General features: G+C 37.8%; 1 protein-coding gene across 1 annotated transcript in view; it reads right to left on the reverse strand.

Annotated features, from left to right (window-relative positions):
• Window positions 1-262: 262 nt before the first annotated feature.
• galnt18b (UDP-N-acetyl-alpha-D-galactosamine:polypeptide N-acetylgalactosaminyltransferase 18b) overlaps window positions 263-20,279 on the reverse strand; it is a 109,526-nt gene continuing 89,509 nt past the window's right edge. The window contains exons 8-11 of the mRNA XM_084717027.1: window positions 15,984-16,121; window positions 12,061-12,156; window positions 7,705-7,869; window positions 263-1,334 (exon numbers count right to left, since the gene is read on the reverse strand). Of these exons, the coding sequence (XP_084573153.1) occupies window positions 1,188-1,334; window positions 7,705-7,869; window positions 12,061-12,156; window positions 15,984-16,121 (546 nt within the window). The 3' untranslated portion in view covers window positions 263-1,187. The remainder of the gene's footprint in view (window positions 1,335-7,704; window positions 7,870-12,060; window positions 12,157-15,983; window positions 16,122-20,279) is intronic.

Raw genomic sequence — 20,279 nt, forward strand, 5'->3', positions numbered from 1 at the left:
CATAAGCTTTGGGGAGCGCAACTTTATTGTAAAGATTCACAGACCTTCACTACAGTGGAATCCAGTTGGTTTAGGTATTATCGATAGCCAATAGCTAGCAGAGCATAAATTGTTTACTTGTTAATTAATTGTTTCTGGGGTAGCCTAACTAAAACTTTTGTATTGCTTATGGCTGCTATTTTTTTCATCTGTAGGGAGATGACCACAACCTTTCACCCCAATTACCCCTGTAAAATGACTCTGGAATTTTTTTCATATCATGTCTTTATTTTGTGCATCAAATGGAAAGTATTACCAACAAGAGTATTGAGTATTGGTATGAATAAGCAGTATTGACAGTGGTATCAATAAAATCATTGTGATATTCATCCCTTCTTTGCAGTGCATTTTGTTGTGATGCATTTGTGTTGTCACACTGGATTATGTTATATTTTTTTTTATTTGCAAGTCTTTTCATTAGCTGCAGTCTATTGAACTTTCAGGGCCACTGTAATACATCAGGAATTCTTCACAATCAAAACTGTATTTGCAGATACCAGGGGCGACTCTTTTTTGTTAAGATTTGCATCACGGATTGTGCCTTTAACAACACCAAAAAAGGCACTTGCACTCAGTAATTTACATGAGTTATTTACTGTTACATATTACAAATATTTGAATTATTAACACATAGAAAATAATCTATCATTTTCAGTTTATTCCAACATTTTCCCACAACTGTACAGCTGAATCGCATAATAAACCTACAAACCTGAGACACTAAAATAAAATAATTACAGCAGGGACAGGTTCAGAAAGCTTTGCTACACAGTAGCAATTATGAACAGTACAAAAACATATTGGACCCATCACATATTTCAAGTCAACGAATATCTGACTGTACTGTATTTACCACAAAATATACTAAATATACTACCTTGTCAAATCTGCAAAATATTCGCCAACTATGGCTGATCCTGTAGGCAAAATAAAATGTTTAACATTTACGATGTGATGTCGACTGCTCATCGGAGGACATCTTGGTGCTCAGAATGATAATATTCAACCATGCACCGCTCTTCCGTTGGACTCTTGCTTCTTATACTTTCACACACACACAGACACACATGCGCGTACACACGTGTCCACAAAAGAAACTCCATCCAGTCCGGTGCGCCATTCACTGCTGTGTTCCTTTCAGCAGTCGATCACAAGGAGCTGCTAAACAGCACGTTTGTGATGAACCATTTCTGTCCGGTGCATTTCTGCAGAGCCAGTTGGTAGCCGAATTCATTGTCACTGCTCGCTACAAGCTCTAGGCATCTCTTTGATTTCCTGTTCTGAATGGATCCTCCCTGAAAAGATAAAAGCAGGCTGGTTAAAATTGTGCCGGGCTCCAGAAGAACAATTTGTGCACACAATATAACTTGAATCCTTTAAACCCACACTGCTGTGAATGGATACGGATGTGAGCTGCTGAAGCGGGCTGAGCTCTGGGCGTTTTGGCTGATTCACACTACAATCCTCATTGGGCCCCACCAGATAGCATCAACATGGTTTCAAGGCAAAAACAACAATGCAATTGCCAGAGTAGTCATTAGCTTTCTCCCTAGCCAGGCCAAGATTTTTGAGAGAATACGCTGGATGAAAAGGTTTGAAAGAGTAAAAAGAAACACAAAAGCAAAGGAGACAAAAGCAACTGGTACTGAAGCGAAAGAGAAACAGAAGCATGATGGACCTGAACACCTCATATCAAGTTTTAGAGCCATTATAATATTGTTTAAATCAAATAAATGAATTAAATAAGTTGGTTGCATTTTATTTTACAGTACACTAATAAAATGTAACAAACTGTCCTTTATACTGTATCAAATTAGATAAAAACTAGAAATAATATATTCTTTATTTGTCAGTAAATAAACACAACTACACCCTAATTAGACACAGTAAACCCAACGGTACACTAATACACAAAGCCATACTTAGTATCATATATCAAATAAATAATATATTCTTCATTAGATACTTATTAGACTCTATTAGAGGGTAATTTGGGACACATTACAACAGAACTGTACTTAAGACACACCTTCTTTGACTGGTCCCATTCAGTTGGCAGGGTCTAACAGTGGGAAATAATATACTTTAGTTTACAGGACTGTTCTGTTGTACTGTGTCCTTAATTAGCCCCTAATAAAGTCTAATAAGGGTCTAATAAATGGTCTAATACGGAATATATTGTTTCTAGTTTTAATCTTAGTGTATTCAAAGTATGGCTTCTTTTATCTTATTAGTGTACTGTAAAATAAAGTATGACCAATAAATTAAATTCATTACTTAATCTACAGCTGGATGAGAAATATGCCTGGAGGAAGAGCATAAAGAAAGTAAGGTCCAACAGTTTACAAACTTTCATATGACAGTCAAAATCTGAAGAGAGTGAGCACATCAGCTCAGAAAAATATTCCAGCATGTCCTGATGAAACCAGGCAGGATTTTCTCATTACACTGTCACGGCTGACCAAGGGCAAGCAACTGTGGAGGAGGCCTTCAGCAGGCAATACAGTGTGTAGAGAGCAGCGAGGAGAGAGCTCTCTCCAATACTATGAGAGGAATGCAGAGGGATGTGGGAGGAAAAAGACTTAAAGATTGGACAGGTTGTACAGGCCGTGAGATAAATTATTCTTTCTGTAGTTTGGCCTCGTCTGTGAGGTCCAAGAGACGTTTTTTTTATAGATAACAGATTGATCTTAAGTGCTGAAAGTGGGCATTTATGGACCACCGTGTAGTGGTGTCTTGAGCCAACCCATAAAAGCAGTGAATGGGGTAATCAAGGCATTTTTCAACTAAATGGTATAAGCTACATAAAGCCAGATTTGTTTCAGATCCTGTTTTTATCAAATGCTCACTCTGGGTATATGCCAGCTTTCAGCTGTGTTTGAACAAGTGAACGACACAGATTATGAAGTTGTTTAATTTATTGTTCCTATGTCTTTTACGTTAAATTTAAGGACTATTCAACTATTTCCAAGGTGAATTTTTAAGCTTTCCCAGCACTTTACAGCTGTGGTAAATGACATATTTATAAGCTTTCACTATCAATGACTGAAATCAAAGGTAGGACTGGTGATTCTCTAAACCCAAAAGTCAAATTCAATCAATTTGGATTTGAAGAATTGGGACACATATGCTAAAAATTATTAGACCCTATTTCATTTCTTCATCACATTGATTCTGATATTATTGTGCTGTAAATAACTTTAATTTAATTTAACTTTAATTATGTTTCATGATAAATTCTACAGAAGACTGACAAAGCTGTCCCACTGATTGATTGAGTGCGTCCATTTTTTTAATTTTAATCTCAGCCACGGATTCCCTGAGACCTGACTGACCTGATGACATCATCTGTGAGCTACAGTTACAGGGTATGTATGATGATATGCTTTTCTGAACAAGCAGTTGGGTGCTTTGCAAAATATCTCACAGACAGAACCCAGGCTATTCAGACAGAGGGTGCTACATCAGAGGTATTACAAGTCCATGCGGGGGTCTCACAAGGTTTGTTTCTGGGCCCACTATGATTTACTACATACATGATTTGCTGTGGACAGAATATTCTAAACTCAGCCTTTCATTTCTATACAGATGGCACTGTCATCTACAGCTCCACACCCACTCCTGCTAAGGCTTTTGAGTCTCTTCAGCATGCTTTGGATAGAGGACAAGAACAGCTCATGTAACCACATAATGATGTCATTGGTTCAGAAGGTTATAAACAGACCTTGGAAAGATAATATTGAATCAGGTGGAGTCAACATGGCTCCCTTATGGAACCACCACCGCACCTTCAGATGGTGTTTGAGTTCAGTCGCTGACGACCTCCAGAGTGGCTCACTCTGACTATGAGATGTAAATGCTGACAGGAAGATAATCAGCCTTGGGAAAGCTGGCCTAAACATGTTTTGTCCCCCTCCACTCAGGCTGTCATGTGTACGAACACCGTGGATACTAAATAAAAGCAGTCATTGCAATAATATGTAATGTAACTAATATGACTGCTGTCAAAAAATATGTGTTTTTTAACTTCCAGATCAACTTTTAGCAATAAAGGAAAGTAATTTTGTTTTTAGCCTGACCAGGATGCTGTTTCACTGATGGTGAAATGGTGCTGAGTGACCCACAGTAAAACTATTGACAAAACCCGATAACGTCTAACAGTCTTATGGTGCAATATGTTTCGAATACAGAATGACTGAACAGGCTCCATGATGACTGCACAATCTCAAAGGCTGCACTAAAAGGTTATTTCATTCCATTTGATGGGGACGTTCAGAGGGAGAGATGAGAGGTATAAGGTGAGATGAGGTAAGGTAAGGTGAAGGGGACAGGTGCGTGCTGGTTTTAGTTATTCTTGTCTGTCCCTCTTATCAGCAGCTAGGGTGACAGCAGAGGTTGTCATACAGCTCATGTAGGTTATCAAAATATTTTAATAACCCATGGTGCCACAAATTTACGTCAAAATTCTTACTTCTTCTTGGAGTCATAACTCAATCAATTCTGAACTCACAGGCCCAATACACATGTTTTGAGATTCAGTGTTATGAGAATAACTCCCATACATCCACTTAAAGGTCCAGTGTGTAAGATTTAGGGGAATCTATTGGCAGAATATGGCAGAAACTGAATATAATATTCATAAGTTTTTGTTTTCATTAGTTTACATAAGTGTAATAGAACGGCTCTGGTGTCTTTTTTGTTTGGGAATAGTTATAGAAACTGCCTTTCATGTTTAGTGTTTTTTCAAGGCCACTGTGGAGTGTCCTTCATGTTTGAAAGTGTGTGAGACAAAGTGTCAGCAATCTGTACGCTCACTGCTAAATGCCACTAAATCCTACACACTGGTCCTCATCATAGAAAATGTATACTCCTTTTAACACCAAAACTTGCCTGAGAGGTATTGGTTGAGTCCAGGTAAACCGTCCGGAGAGCAAAAGAGGCAGAACGCATTTACCAAAATTCACTCTTGGGAACCCATCAACTTTTAGCTGATTTAGCTTTTTATTCGTTTTTTTTTTTTTATTTATTTGCATTCATTTGCAGATATGTGTTTGGAGAGATTAGCCTCCTCCTCGCGCCTCAAGTTCCTAATTGCACTTCAACCAATGACCATATCTGTTATCTGGATATTTGCTGTCTTCACTGGAAGCCCTGAGATGCTGGCTGTTGCTCCCACTGGCTAAATCGTCTTCAGATGATAGCTGATGGGTTCTGTGATACAATCAGTAGCAAGTGATAGCAATATCCATCCTGCTGACAAAGACGCTTTGGTAACAGATGCTTAAAGCAGTTAAGAGTTGTTAATAGTTGTTTTTGTTGTCAAGTGTGTTTTATTGGAGAAGGGCTGCATGATGTAGGACACAGAACACAGTCTTACTTTAGCATGACCAAACCCAGAAGCCCTATTAACAGTTGTTTTAACAGTTGTTGTTAATTTTTATTAAGTCAACTTTCAACAACCTGTGCAGCTGTATTTCAATCCATACGCTGCCTCTTTTAGCACAAAGAGATTTCTCTTTTGTTAATCCTGCCCACAAAGCCCTGATTGGCTGATTGCTTCTCAAACTGAAGGAAAAAGCAGTGAATTAGCTCAACACCACCTTTTTCCAATCGCTGAACAAATCTAAGATGTAAGCAGTGATTCAGAGGCCTGGAACGAGGCCAAAGTGAAACCCAGAATCCCTGAAAATAAACTGATAAAAAAAAAGAGCTGCACTGAGTTTTACTCAGCCAAGTTATCTACGTATACATGCCTCGGTGCTGCTTGTTAAAACAGCCTGTGGGAGTCGGCTAATGAATGTATATGTGAGCATATCGCATGTGGGAAGGTTTTTATTTGATTTAGGATGCTGTGGTTTGTTAGGGTTTACATTACATTTACTATACTGAACAATAGGTATTTGTTACAGAAAAATAAAAAGGCATCACCCACACATACTAACAAGCAAAACAAACCATAGAGTCCCACCCACTGAACATGTGTTTGCTTTTCTAATCAAAAAAATCAGCACCTGCCAACATATGACTAATCATCAGAGCAAGCAAATATTTAATTTTTTTTCACATATCATCGCTTATCAAAGCCACTTCTCCTTGGATAATTAGGGGCTTTTACTGTGGATAAGGGAAGTGAAGCAATTCTGCACATTTCACTGGGAAGAGATTAAGAATATCAGTTAATCAGGTTTTGTGTAGAACGGTGCGACATTTGAATTAAGATTTACAAAAGCAAGCTTTCTCTCTGTCTCTTAATTTGTACAGTGCTCCATTTCCCAAAGTTGCCATGGCTGCATCAAGGCAATCTATTTCTGTTTGAGCTTGACACTTTGCACATGTGCAGTCAAAACTACATCAATAATTGATGCCACGTTTCAGAGACATAATATGCTCCAGCCGTGCTGATATGTCCCCATCCTACTCACTGAATTATACAAAGTTAACAAAAATAACCACTTTAAGTTCAGTGTGAGGATATTTGATGTTTGAGTTCAAGCATATAAAACACTGTCACACTTTTTTTTTGCACCGTAAAACCAAATAGACACACCTGTAGCAGCAGTGACAGTCAAAAGAATAATATCTCATTTTAACAAGCATCTAATATGAAGTGTATTTTATACATATTTGGCTAAAGGAGGAACAAAATCTATAATTAAACTGCACTGACAGCATAACAGACAACAATATGAGGTTCTTTGAGCTCAAATCAAAGCATGCAGTAAATCCAATTCACCCTCTGTCATGGGCATTTTGCGAGATTGCCGCTTGTTCTGTTAAAACACAGTTTGCAAGCACAGAGCTGCTGATGAAGACAGACAATCACTGAGTTTCAATGACTCTTCATGTCTCAATGAGTTGCAAGATTGAGGGGAACTCTGGTCAAACAGTAAATTAAACCTTCACAGTTGGTTATCCTGTCACATTCAACAAATGTCCTTCAGTTGAGGTTGAATATAAACAAAAAACTGAATGTGAACCTAAAGGGCTATTTTGGATTATAATAGATGTGGTCGGCGCGCCCCCAGTTTGGAGCAGCAGCAAGACCACCAGAACAGAAGCTAAATAATGAACTGCAAATGGACAGGGCCAGCAATAGATTTTAGCCGATTAAAAAAGGCCCACCTAAAATAATCAATATCAATTTAAGTGTTTTCATCACTTTATTTTGCTGTCAGACAGCCTGCATATAAATATATATAAATCTCACTCTTCACACCTAACAGTATCCACAGGCGAAATCGGTAATTTTACCTCATAGAACACAGGAGCGGCTGATCTACCGCTGCCTCAGTCTGTCAGTTTGTTTGCTATTGTTTGACTTTGGTGTTATAAAAGGACAATCTGGATTCACCAAAGTCACATAATGACACAAGACAGACCAGCAACTTGGGTGTTCTACCAGGTAAAATAACTGTTTTTGCTCTGGAGGGATATTTTTTTTATTATATTTGACACATACAATGTCTCCCATCAGAAGAGGCTGTCTGACATTAATGTTAAGTGATAAAATATTCTAAATATAGTACAGTACAGTGATAGTGATTTTTTTTTAGGTGGATTTTTTTGTTGCTGGCCCTGTACACAGCAGTACATTGCTGACAAACTATCCCTTTAAACCTTGTGTTTTCTGACTGGTGTTTGGGGGGCTGTGTCTTTGTGTGTCACCTGAGTGAAGAGCCAGTGGAGCTTCATGCGTTTGGCTGCGGCGTAGCTGCACTCAATGAGGCGCGGTCTGCTGTTCACATCCACCAGGCACTTGTTGTCGTCGTCGTCGATGGTGGGACTGAGGAGCCCGACATGGAGCTGCTGAGTACTGGTGTAGTACACATTCTGCAAGAAACAGCACATCCTGCATATGAACAACCTGTGGTGTGTGCTGTACTGTACAATCACAAAGCTGAGGCTGACATTTAGATAATGGCCCTTCTGGAGCTGTACAGTATATGTCCATACAGGTGATAAACTATGCAGCAAATGAGGCTTGCTCTTGGGCTGTCTTTTGGTATGAAAGAGACATCTGAGGCTGATTTACATACACTAAATATGCGTATTTATTCAGCTATCCTGACTGAGCAGAGGACAAGGAAAGACAAGGAAATGCACACAAAGGAAACTCATTATTAATTCAGGAATGGGGGAAAAAAAACCTGAATAATTGTGTCCTCTCTGATGGGAATCCTTTCCAACTACTTTTTTTCAAGGGCAGTTGTTTGCCCAAATAAAGCTGACAAAAGCTGAAAATCATTTGCAGGAAGAAAGGAGAAGCATGTTCTGTATTCAGAAAGAAAAGGCTTAGTGGTATAAGATGAGGGAGAAAGAGGGGGAGGAGAGGGATAATTTGTGGACTGTGTTTACAGGCAGACAGAGCAGGCATTAGTTTGGCATAGTGCACAAAATGATCAACAAGGCTGCACTTTACAATATGTATGATGATATCAACTTGATTGTTTGTGTTCATGTAAATTTAAGGCTGTGCTGAAGTATAGTTTTGAGGTACATGTACTTTTCCTTATTAAACTTCTACTCCACTGCATTTTTAACAGCTATAATTACTATTTTACACATTTTTCTTTAAAATACATATATGACAATGCATTATTAAAAGTTGCAGCAGCTTCTTGCACATCTTCACCTACTTACAAAGTGCATGGAGAAGGGGAAAAAGGGTTAAAGAGTTCAAAAATCCAGCAATACTTGTAGTAGATATAGAACAACTTAATTTTTTTCAGCTTGTGTCCTTATGGCCACAAGCTGAAATGTGTTGGTCAAGTAAAGTTGCTTCATATACTACAAGTGTTGCTGCAGTTTTTACCTTTTTAGAGTTTTACAAAGCGGACATTTCCCCTCTAAACATCTCAGTGTTTTTATTTTCATAAGTGTTTGAGGCCCCAAGAGGTATAATTGTCGATTGCAGAATTATGGACAAACGAATGGCCCCATTTTCATGAAACTTGGAAGAAACATGAAAAAAATTGGAGTGGTTTTTAGTCATTGGGGAGAATACTCAAATTATTTTTCACTTTTGTTAACATTGTGAGGTAGATCAATTGTAACACTGATTTCTTTCACAAAATAAACTCATTTAATCTTAAAAGTGCAAACCTGTTGTAATTAAAGTGAATTGTGTGCTGCAACTAAACATACAGCAGAAAACAACAGCCAAAACATTACCAGGTAGAAATAAGCAACGTCTAAATTATCCTTAATTCTCATTATCCAATATTTTAAAAAAAGTAGCAAAGATAAGAGAAAAGTTGAAATGAATAAATTCAAATTTGTTATTTTTTTCCCTATTCTATTAATCATCTCATAACACCTATATATTTTATAAAATAGGTAAAATTTGCTCCACTTTAACCAGCTGCGACAGAAAAATGTTACTTACATGTTTATGCATCAGTATTAACAATCTTATAATATCATACAGAGTAGTTTATCAGTCAAATGTCCTGAGTGATGCAATTAGTTTACTCTTACTTTTGACCCACATTTTACTCATAACATGCTTTTACTTTGGTTGAATTTTGAATTAAGGACTGTTACTTTTAGTGGAGTATTCCCACACTGTTGTACTGGTACTTTTGCTTTAGTAAAGCATCTGAGTACTCCTTCCACTATCAGCAGCTGAAAACAAACAAATGTGATAACACAAAATTGAAGGAAGGAGGACACATTAATTAGTTTGCATAAATTATAAAGAGGCATAACAAGAGTCTGGAGGAGTTCGGTTCATATCAGTGTAAAATTGGGTGGAAGAGCAGATAATTTTTACAGTGACTCAGTGTGTTGAAGTCTATACATGTCAAGTGGGACCGGCTTAAAAATCGTCTGTGACTCAGCAGCTCCTTTAGCTGTCAAAGCACCTCGAGATATTTTCTTTTATTAAAAATGAAAAATCAGGGCTATATTTGCTTATTCTGCTGCTTGTCTTACTTTTTCTCTTATCCTCTTACTCTAATCTTATTTGTCTGATGGTGCCCAAACAGCCTCCCGCCTCCCTCACACCAGACGTTACACAGTCTGACTAGTGTGATTTTTTTATTTGCGCTGCTCATTTCTGGAGCAGCGCTGAGTGCCAGGCCATATGTGGCTGTTTTTTCTATTGTTGCTGTGCTTAAGTCAGTTGCATTAATGCTTGAGCTAAAGCGCTATACTGTATGTTTGCTGACAACATACTCTTGCAAAATCAGTCTCGTGTTGTAGATTGTAAGCTTTGTAACACCCTGAGTTTCATGTGTGCCTGTGCAATTTTTTTTTTTGCAGGTTAATATTTGCCGCAGTGCCTCAGATACAAAGTCTCCCAAAGCAAATCAGTGAAAAGTAGAGCTGACACTCGTTTTGACTGACCTGAGAAAACATCGGCAACAGACTATGTACATGTATCATTATAGAGGCAATCCAGGCACTAATTCCTGTTGATGATGTAACACTGAAACATAAAAATAGAGCAGACTGGATTTGTCTTGCAGAGGAGATTCCTAATCTTGTTAGGAACGCTGGTGCTACTCCAATCCTTTGTTTGATATGCCTGGATTTACGAGAGATTTATAGCATATAACAGAATTATAATTAGCAGGTTTTAAAGTATCTAGGTCTCAGAATGGGCTGTAGGAGTTTGCTTATGGGTTTTATAAGGAAAAACTGCTGCTAAGGTCACAGAGATCAGTTTTGGTGTAAATATCAATACAGGTACAATGAGTGTGAAACATTCAATAGATTCACTTGAATTTAGGAGGATAATGTGAGATCAAGCCTCACTCTATAACACAACTTTACAACCGCCACAGCAAGGTTAAACAATCTCTGAAAACAATCTGCTCAGACATAATAGGATGGAGGGATCGATATGAGCTGGAAAAGGCTGGAGAAAGTAAATGCTAATCAAGCTGTGCTAACATTTGAAGACACTTATACTGCCTATTATTTGGGCTGAGATATATCCTGAACAAACGGAGAAAAGATACGGTTTTATAGACACTGACTGATGGAGAAACACATATAATAAGCCAGTGGTTGGAATAAACCTCAGATTCTAATCTGAACCTTTAACTGCTTTACTCTTTAAAGGGATAGTTCAGATTATTTGAAGTGGAGCTGTATGAGGTACTCAATAGTCAGCGTGTTATCTACAGTAGGTGATGGTCGGCATCTACTGATTGAGGAAGCAGCAGGAGGACCAGTGTAGGAAGATAAGCGATGTACTGCTGTGGACAGGATCAGCAGCAAAGTATATCTGAACCACCTAAAATAAGCCCCACCTAAAAAAATTTAGAATATTTTCACTGCTTTTCTATGCCATCAGATAACCTTTTCTGACAGGAAACTGCTGTATATAATCTAAATATTGCTCTCTCCAGAGCCAACCAGACTCCATAGGCAATTTTACTATGCAGAAATATGGTGTTAGAAGAGGTTAGTTTGGATTCACCAAAGTCACACAAAGGAGGAGTCTGGTGAGTGCTGTTTATCTTAAATAATGGTGATTTACTGTCAGAAAAAGCTGTCTGGCAGTAAGGTAAAACCCTGTCCACAGCAGTTCATTATTCAGCTTCCTACACCAGGACTCCTCTCTGCTTCTTCAAACTCAGGCTGTGCCGTTGCTGTAATACGAGAATACACTAACTATCAATAAATATTTAATCCAACCACACACAAATTATAAACTATCCCTTCAATCCTTTAAATGTCTGTGTGATAAAAAGAAAATAAACATTTAGCAATTCAAAAATCTAACTTTGTGTTTTTGTCAATGGAGTTGTATGAAAAATGCAGACAAGTTTAATACGTATTTAAAAACTTTGAGGAATGTTTCTGTAAAGGGCGAAATATAAGGTTTTATGAGGTAAAGCTTTGAGTTTGATCCAATCTGAAAGCAGAGAAAAGGTGAGTTATTTTTCTTCCAGGTGGAACAGGTTTTATTGAGTGAGAAGAAGCCGAGATGGAAATAAAATATATAGGTGATATATTAAATCTGGCTATACGCTGCAGTGGTGCAGAGAGAGAAAGTGACTGGGTTCTAACCTGAGGTGTCATCCCGTGACAGAGATACAGGATGGGGACGTTATCATTGTCGGGCCCCTGGTCCAGACACAGATCATTCTTCAGAGAGTTTTTCAGCTGGCAGACAAAGAAAAAACACACAAACACATAAACACACAAAGAGACATAAAATATTAATTGTCTGGGGGTCAAATACGTATTATGATAGAGTTTTCATACACGCGCTAACCCAGATATATTAGTCACAGTCAGGTAAAACTATGAATTAGATTATGTTATTCACTTTCAATATGCTTCAACCCAGTGGGTGTTTATGCTACCATGAAAAAGGGTTTCTAAATTTGAGAATGGAAACAGTTACAGACAAGTATGAGCTTCAATTTAATTCCATCAGAATGCACACCATGCTTTATCCATTTCACCATCTGTATTGACAAAGCAACAAAGAAAACTGAAAGAAAACAAAGGAGAGCTTCTTTCAAAAGATGCTGTTTCTGCAGAACCACATTTGCTCTCAAAACAGGATCTTTTTTGAGAGCAAATAAGGATGGATGTGTTAAAAGCCCTGAAAACCAATTTCCTCAATAGTCTCTTACCATTACTAACTTACTCTTACTGAGAGATGAGGTACTATATGGACATACTACTTCATGCCAACGTTATAACTGTTTTGGGTAATTTTAACTAATATTTTTATGCATTAGTGTTTTTTTCAGTGCACCAATAAGCATGTAGCAACATTTGAATCAGAATCATGCCCAGCAGTACACCTTTCTAAAATCACTGTAAAGCACAACCCCTTGTCCTGAATAAATAAACCCTACAGATGTTTATTTTTGCTGTTTGTTAAACTTTAAAGTTGCTTATTTAGTCATAAACATTGTAAAGAAAGATTTTAAATTTCCAGGGGCTTTAAATGTGCCTTGTGGAGTTTTATTGTAAAAAAATAATGATTTACTGATTAAAATGCATTGTGTGTACCCTTGAGTACACACAAACATGTTTAATGTATTTCCTTCCTTATAAAACATTTGCAAAGCAGATTTTAAAATATTTTAAATCCTGCATCATTGATATCTGTGTTAGCAGTCTCTTTCACTGTTCTTAACACAATCCAGGGCTTGTTTATGTGTTATAATCAACTATCAATCATGGAAATAGCATGAAACAGGCAGCAGGGATGTGTGCGGTGCTCACCTGTGTTCTCATGTGCTTCACTTTGCACTTACACTCACAAAAGCAAACATGGCTTCATATTGCTTCTAGTGGTCAAAAACTCCACAGGGCACCTTTAAGACACGCTATGAAATTATTTAGGGGTTATCGATAAATTCTGCGAGATGAAAGACGGGGCATGCTGTATATTGAAAACTTTGTGAGGCTGAAAGCATAAAGGATTTGTGGCTTTTTATTGAAAAAAAACACTATTCAACTTTTTTAAAACATTGATGGGTTAAGATTAAAGATTGTAAATGCAACAGAATATGTGGAAAAAAAAGTAATATTGTTTATTTTGTATTTATAATCATTTCTGTTTCTTTTAAATTTATATTATAGAGTAAACACACTATTATGGAAAACATGATGATAAAGTCTTGTATGCTTTGCAAGAGGAAATTGAAAACAGCCTTAGACACCACTCTGATGCAGGAAAGATAACAAGGATATCAAAAAATGTAGTGAGGTTTTACTGCTTATTTAAAATTTTGATGGACTATGAACAGTAACAACAAATTCCTGACCATGTGTGGTGTCCAGTCCACAGACAAAATCTTCTACTGCCAAAATACAGAGAGAGCGAGGATGCTGCATTTACCACCTGCTCTCTTCAACTCTGCAGTACATTATCTCTCCCACAGGGGAAAGAAACTATTATCCAAACATTATGTTCTGATTGCTATAATGCTCGCTGTTAATATGAAAATGTTTTCACAAGATTGTGTGAGCTTGGACCGAAGTTATAAACTGAAAAAAGCGAAAGGAGCAAGATCAGTGTGGCATATTCCCTTGGATCCACATAAACAGAATATAAATATTAAAGGATATTTACAGAAAATACAGAAGTGGCTGAGCGGCTTGAAACATCTGAAACGTAAATCAGACAGTGAATCCTCTTAAATTCATTTTTGCTTTATAAAAATGTAAATCAGGAGCGTCACGCCTGATGAACATGACTCAGACTTTGAGGCCCAGAGGGTTATTCATGCGCATCATGACAAAGGTCTGCCTGATTGCGAGATACAAACTGAGCCACAGGGAGCTCCAGGGATGGTGGTTTGTGTGGGGAGTGAATTAGGTAAAGATGTGAGATCAGAGGAACACAGCTAGGGATGATTCAGCTCCCCATTGGCTCAGGAGATGCCTACTCCTATCTGATAATCAGTAAATCCACATGGTCCCATGCAACAGCTCAAGTCTAAATATTTCCAGTGCTGGAGAGGAAAAAAACTGTAAAAGTGTAAATTGCAGCAGTGATACCTGGGAACAACATTAGCTTAAAGGAGCAATATGTAACAACTGTACATCCAAGAATGAGTACTACAGTCCAAATAGCAAGTTGGAACCATAGGTGGTACATTAAGGAGGTTGAAATTCTCTTTAATATATGATCTATGGTTGAAGCAGGTTGTTTACCCCTGCCCCCTCCTCCCCTCACGCAAGGAAGCTCAGGCAGGCTGCAGGAACACAAGATGAGCACAACATTGTAAACCGACAATAACAAGCAATGACAAGTCCCACGCTATAAAGTGATCCCATATCCTATATAAACATCTATTCCCTCTAAAAGTTTTTTTTTTTGATTAGTAATGATTTTTTATGACTCATAAACAGGCACCTTCCCACTCTGCAAATGTTCAGCATTGATTTGAACATGAATTTATCATTAAATGAGCAACATTCATTCTAGCCTGGAATGTATAATTCAAAAGAGGACACAGAATTAAAGAATATTACAGTGAAACGGCATTTAAAATCTCTTTAGCTTTTGTGATGTGACATTTGTGAATGAAACGTAGGCAGACTATAGTTACGGGAGGGATTTAATAAATCAAATCCTTCAGATTTGATTGTGCCGCTCTCACGTGGGCTCGACTTAGTGAATACACAGTGAGTGAGATACAAAGCTGTAGAGGTCAGCTGGCCTCCACCTGCATCTCCCTCACTCACACATTTTTTATATCAAGAGGTCGAGGAGGATGAGGGAGGAATGAAAACATTAGACCACAAACACGTTTTGTGAGAAGGTTTTTGCCGACAAAAATCATTTTTATTTCACGTAACAATGCTCAAACCGCTACGAGTGACTGGCCCATCAAATGCATGTCGCAAATATAGAATAATGAGGTCAGCTAACTCGGAGAAATAACATAATGAGGCCGGCCTATTTCCTTGCTATATCCTTCCACCATGTCAGTTTGTACAAGAAAAAAAAATCATCCATCGTTGCCATAATACAGCGGCCTGTGTGTCACTGTGTATTAGGGTGCACCACAGTGATGTGAAGTGGGAGGACTGTGGAAATAAAGCTGTTTGAGAACAACTACGAATGGGCAAATAGAAACACTGCCAGAATGCCCTGCTGGCTGTCAGTTTCTCTGGCATTTCTGACTAATAAAATTCAAAGCCATCTACTATATCTAAATTTAAAGTAAGCCTCAATTAATCTATGTTTTTTATCTATGTTTCTACTTTCAGTGCATTAATCCAGCAGAAAATTATTTTTCAGTAACTTCTGAAGTGAAAAAGGAAAGAGTCAAAGTCTCAGCAGCAAACGCCCTCTTTGTGAACTGTTTGTGTTCCTGACAGCAGTCATCCGGATCCCAACACAAGGGATTAAAATGATTTGCTCAGGCACGGTTTAGCCTTGTTTTGGCTTTTGCAGACACCGAACTGAATCTGTGATGAAGAGGGAGGTGGCGGTGATGGTGGCTGCGGCGGCTTACCACTCCATATGCGATGGTGTCACTGTACATCCTCATCTCAGGGTACATGTTGACCAGGTACCATCGGAAAGTCTTGCACTGCAGCCTCTTCCTCAGAGCCTTCCTCTCAGAGACGTCGCCAATATCAATCCCCGAGTCCTGGGTTCAAGCACGCAGACACACACACACACACACACACACACACACACACACACACACACACACACACACACACACACACACACACACACACACACAGAAGCACATGGATTCACACAAAGCATAAAATTGATTAACTGTGGCTTGTGGAGAAGCAAATCAGATAATGGGCCATTGAGCAGCATTGTGCAGCCATTTGTTGTGGATTTGAAAAGCTTCTATGAGGTTTTGATTTTTTCCTGTTCTGACTTGAAAATCGTGGACTGATCCTGCTGCCACAGCACACAAACACACTCAGGACCAGTTTCATGTTGCTGGTGATGGAAAACAACTGTGTATTGTACTTAACTGTGAGGTATTTTGAGGTACATGTGCATGTATTTCCACTTAACACTAGTAATAAGTCAGTTCAGCCCTAAATTAAAAATACATATGTTTTGCTCCTATCTGTAGTGCTACTGTCTATCCAGATTGTTAAGTTGTGAGTTGTCGAGTTTAGGAGATATCGGCTCTAAAGATGTCTGTCTTCTCTATTATATAATGGAACAAAATGACACTTGAAAAACTCAACATATTTTGGAATATATAATAATAATAATAATAATAATAATAATAATAATAATAATAATAATACAGTTCATTTCAATACAGAGGTTTACATGGTAGATCCAAGATTAAAACATGAGAAGTGAGAAGAAGGGAGAAGTAAAATCAGTCAGTTAAAACAAAATGAAGCAAAAATGTTGTAAAAACAGAAAAAAACTCCTAGCAATAAAGACAAAAATTAGTAATAACAATAAAACAAACAAAAAAAGAACCTGTTAACAATAAGGTGGTGTGCTAGAGTTAATAAAAAGTTTTTTTAAGGTAAGTTTTGGGACTCATGAACTGCCTACAGAATCCCTGTCTGAAGATCTGAGGCTGCATCCTGGCTCGTAGGAGAGCAGCAGTTCAGCAGTGTAACCATGAGCTAAACCATGAAGTAATGGGTGACCAATGAAGAGAAGCTTAAATAGAGCTGACATTGTGCCTTCTTGTACCGGTTAAAAGCCAGGCAGCTGCATTTTGTACCAGTTAAAGGCGTGAGATAGATTTCTGGCTTAACCCTATTTACAGTGAATTTCCATAGTGGAACCTAGATTAAATAAAAGCTTAAATGGCCTTCTCCAGATTAGGCTGAGAGAGAAATTATGCTATCTTAGAGATGTTCTTGAATAACACATTTGTTTGTCAAATGAAAGATCGCTATCAAATATCACCCCCAGGTTCCTGGCTGCTAGTTTGATATTGAAAGTCAGAGATCCTGGATGTTTCTGTACAAAAGCAGTGGACATAGCAGAGAATTATTTCTGATTTATTTTCATTTAGTTGGGAAAGGGATTTAGGCATCCAGCGCTTAATGTCTGACAGACAGGATACAAAAAACAAAATCCTCTTCTTTACTGTTTTTTAAAAGGACATATATTTGTTATTATCTGTGTAACATGTAGGCAATACTTCCTTTGTACAAAACTACACCTGCCAACATATCACTACTATACTACTCACGGACAATGCTTACATCCTGCACTGGCACAAGTACAAGCCTCTCACTAAATGTTTAAGTTCTTCTTCGTACTTCTTCCACCACTGTGTGTTACTATCTGCCTCATGTTGTCCACTGTATCCCATCTAATGTCACTGATGTCTCCCTTTAATAACTCAAAAGCTGAAGTGGGTGCGAATGTTGCTGACGGGGCTCCCTGGTGCTCAAAAACATCAGAAAGTGAAGTCAGATGGGTGCAGACTTAATATGAACACTGGCACTGTGTTGATTTTTACGCTCTCAGAGGTAAATTAACACTGACAATTTTGCTGTGTAGTTAATTCATGGGGCTAAAGCTGGGGCTAAATTTCATGCTTCTTGAGTACAGACTCTGTTAAACGCCTCATTATTGACTGAATGAATTGCCTGCAGATGTTCATCTATTCATAACGTGGATTTACATATTCAAACAGATTATGCAGGAGAAGAAAAAAAGCTTCGGTGAACAAACATTTGACTTTGCCTTTGAGGGATGCTACATTTAACCTATGACGACACGGTGTGATTATTTACTTTAATTTACTCTAATTTACTGAATCCACTTCAAGATCAAATAAAAGTAAGCATCTACTGAAAACACTTATATGTAACACAAATATAACACTACAGTCATAAAAACACAAGACGGTGTGTGGCATGTATGATGTTTATCAATTAAATTAATTGTTAGTCTACAAACTGTGAGACACTGTGAAAACACCAGTTGTTGACAGTGTTGATGTCTTTGTTTGGCATCTCAAATAAGGCAATAAAGCCACAAATAAAGAGATTAAAAAGAATAAATTGATAGCATTTCTGCTGAAAAATACATAATTGAAATATTTGTCTTTTTGTCTCTGTACTTCATTTTTTCTTTGTGTATTATTCATCATTTTGCTCACAAGTCACAGCTGTTTTGGCAGACGGTTTATTTGATTCATCTTCTAAACTTTTATCATCATTCTTTGCATTTAACTGCTAATGTCTCAGTTCTATTGAAGAGACAATTTTATTGAATAACATGAAGTATTTATTTATTCTGTGGTGCATATTTAATTCAGGACATTCTGCAACTGGTAAGAAGTAATTTCATCTGAGCCTTGTGGAGATGTCAGGGGCCTGATTCAACGAAACATCTGTGAAGGGAGGAGCGCAGCTGATAACAGACGACACTCAGCCCTGTAACACTTAGATTAGGTGCTTGCAGAATGAAGCTGCCTGTTGGTGCTATGATGATCTATGATGGTATTGCCTGATTATCTGTATTCATATCTGTGCATCAGTTTTTCACATCTGACTTGGACTCGTGTATGAACGCTCCCTGTGGTTATGACACAAAAGCTGCAGCAAGAAATCCTGCCTCCAGGCGACAAAGAAAAAAAAAAACAATAAATCAAGCTTAGATAAACTGAGTGAAGCTCTGCTTGTCATATTGTTTCAATTAGTGATGGGACAAGTAATTGCAGTACACTGTGATGTTAGGGTGACCAGATGAGAATGGATGAAACTCAGGACAGAGAGTTGGTTCCTGTTAAAAGGATCGAAACAGAATAATTTAGAGTAACACTATTTGTTATTAATATGAAGATCAGTTACAGATTCAGAGGATGATATGACAGGTGTGTTATAGCCTTTTCAAATGTCTTTTCAGCAGCTAAGATTGTCATTAAACTGAAACATTTTTTTTTTAAGATATTTTTTTCAATCACAAATTAGTCCTGCAGTGGCGGCTGCACTCTGTCATCTGGTTTACCAGCAGCCCATTATGATGGGCTAATCAGTGTAACAGTGAAAGTGAAAGTGAAAACTCATTAATAATACTTACATATTTTACCAAAATAAACAGGACATTATTTAACATCTAAAAGCAGGAATTAAAGCCAGCGTAAATGATTTGATTGTAATATTCTCAGGAATTCGTACGTTGTTCATGTTGTCTGTTACTATAATAGTTTTTTATTTTTTTATGACATATGGTCAGCCTATGAAATTAACAGTAAATTAAGCTTTGACAAACTGTGAGTGAAGCTCTGCTTGTTGTCATGTTGTTTTCATTAGGCATGGGACAAATAATCAATATTACAATATACTGTGATGTGGTCTGTTGGGACATGTTGATGCAGTCTTCAGTTTACTGTGATATGCTCACTTGTGATACTGAGGCACAGGTGTTTTCTTCCTTTTCTGCACACGTATGACATCTCAACAGTTCTGCTGTCAGTTCAGCCTGTAGCCAGTTTACAGCTGACATCTGACATTTGAAAAACGGGACACATGCATATACTAAAGATCGTGTTAAAAGCATACACCGTTTTCTCTCAGCTCTCTGTGAAACTGAAAGAATGTCAATCTGAAAGACAGCTTATGATGGATTTCTGCTTTACGAAAAACTGTTTCGCAATTTCAGGGGTATATTTTCCTCTTCAGTCGCACAGAGTGTCACACAAACCCAGATTTTATGTGCCTACATGTCAGAATCGTCGTATATTTCCTGCTCCAAGAGGACGCCATTCAGAGCAGTGAAAAGGGTCCTCCAGCACAGCTCAGAATACTCTTCTATTAATACAGAGTGAAGATAAAAATGGCAAATGCTG

Source organism: Lutjanus erythropterus, chromosome 1, assembly GCF_056507025.1.
Source record: "Lutjanus erythropterus isolate fLutEry1 chromosome 1, fLutEry1.hap2, whole genome shotgun sequence".
In the NCBI taxonomy this organism is placed as follows: domain Eukaryota; kingdom Metazoa; phylum Chordata; class Actinopteri; order Lutjaniformes; family Lutjanidae; genus Lutjanus; species Lutjanus erythropterus.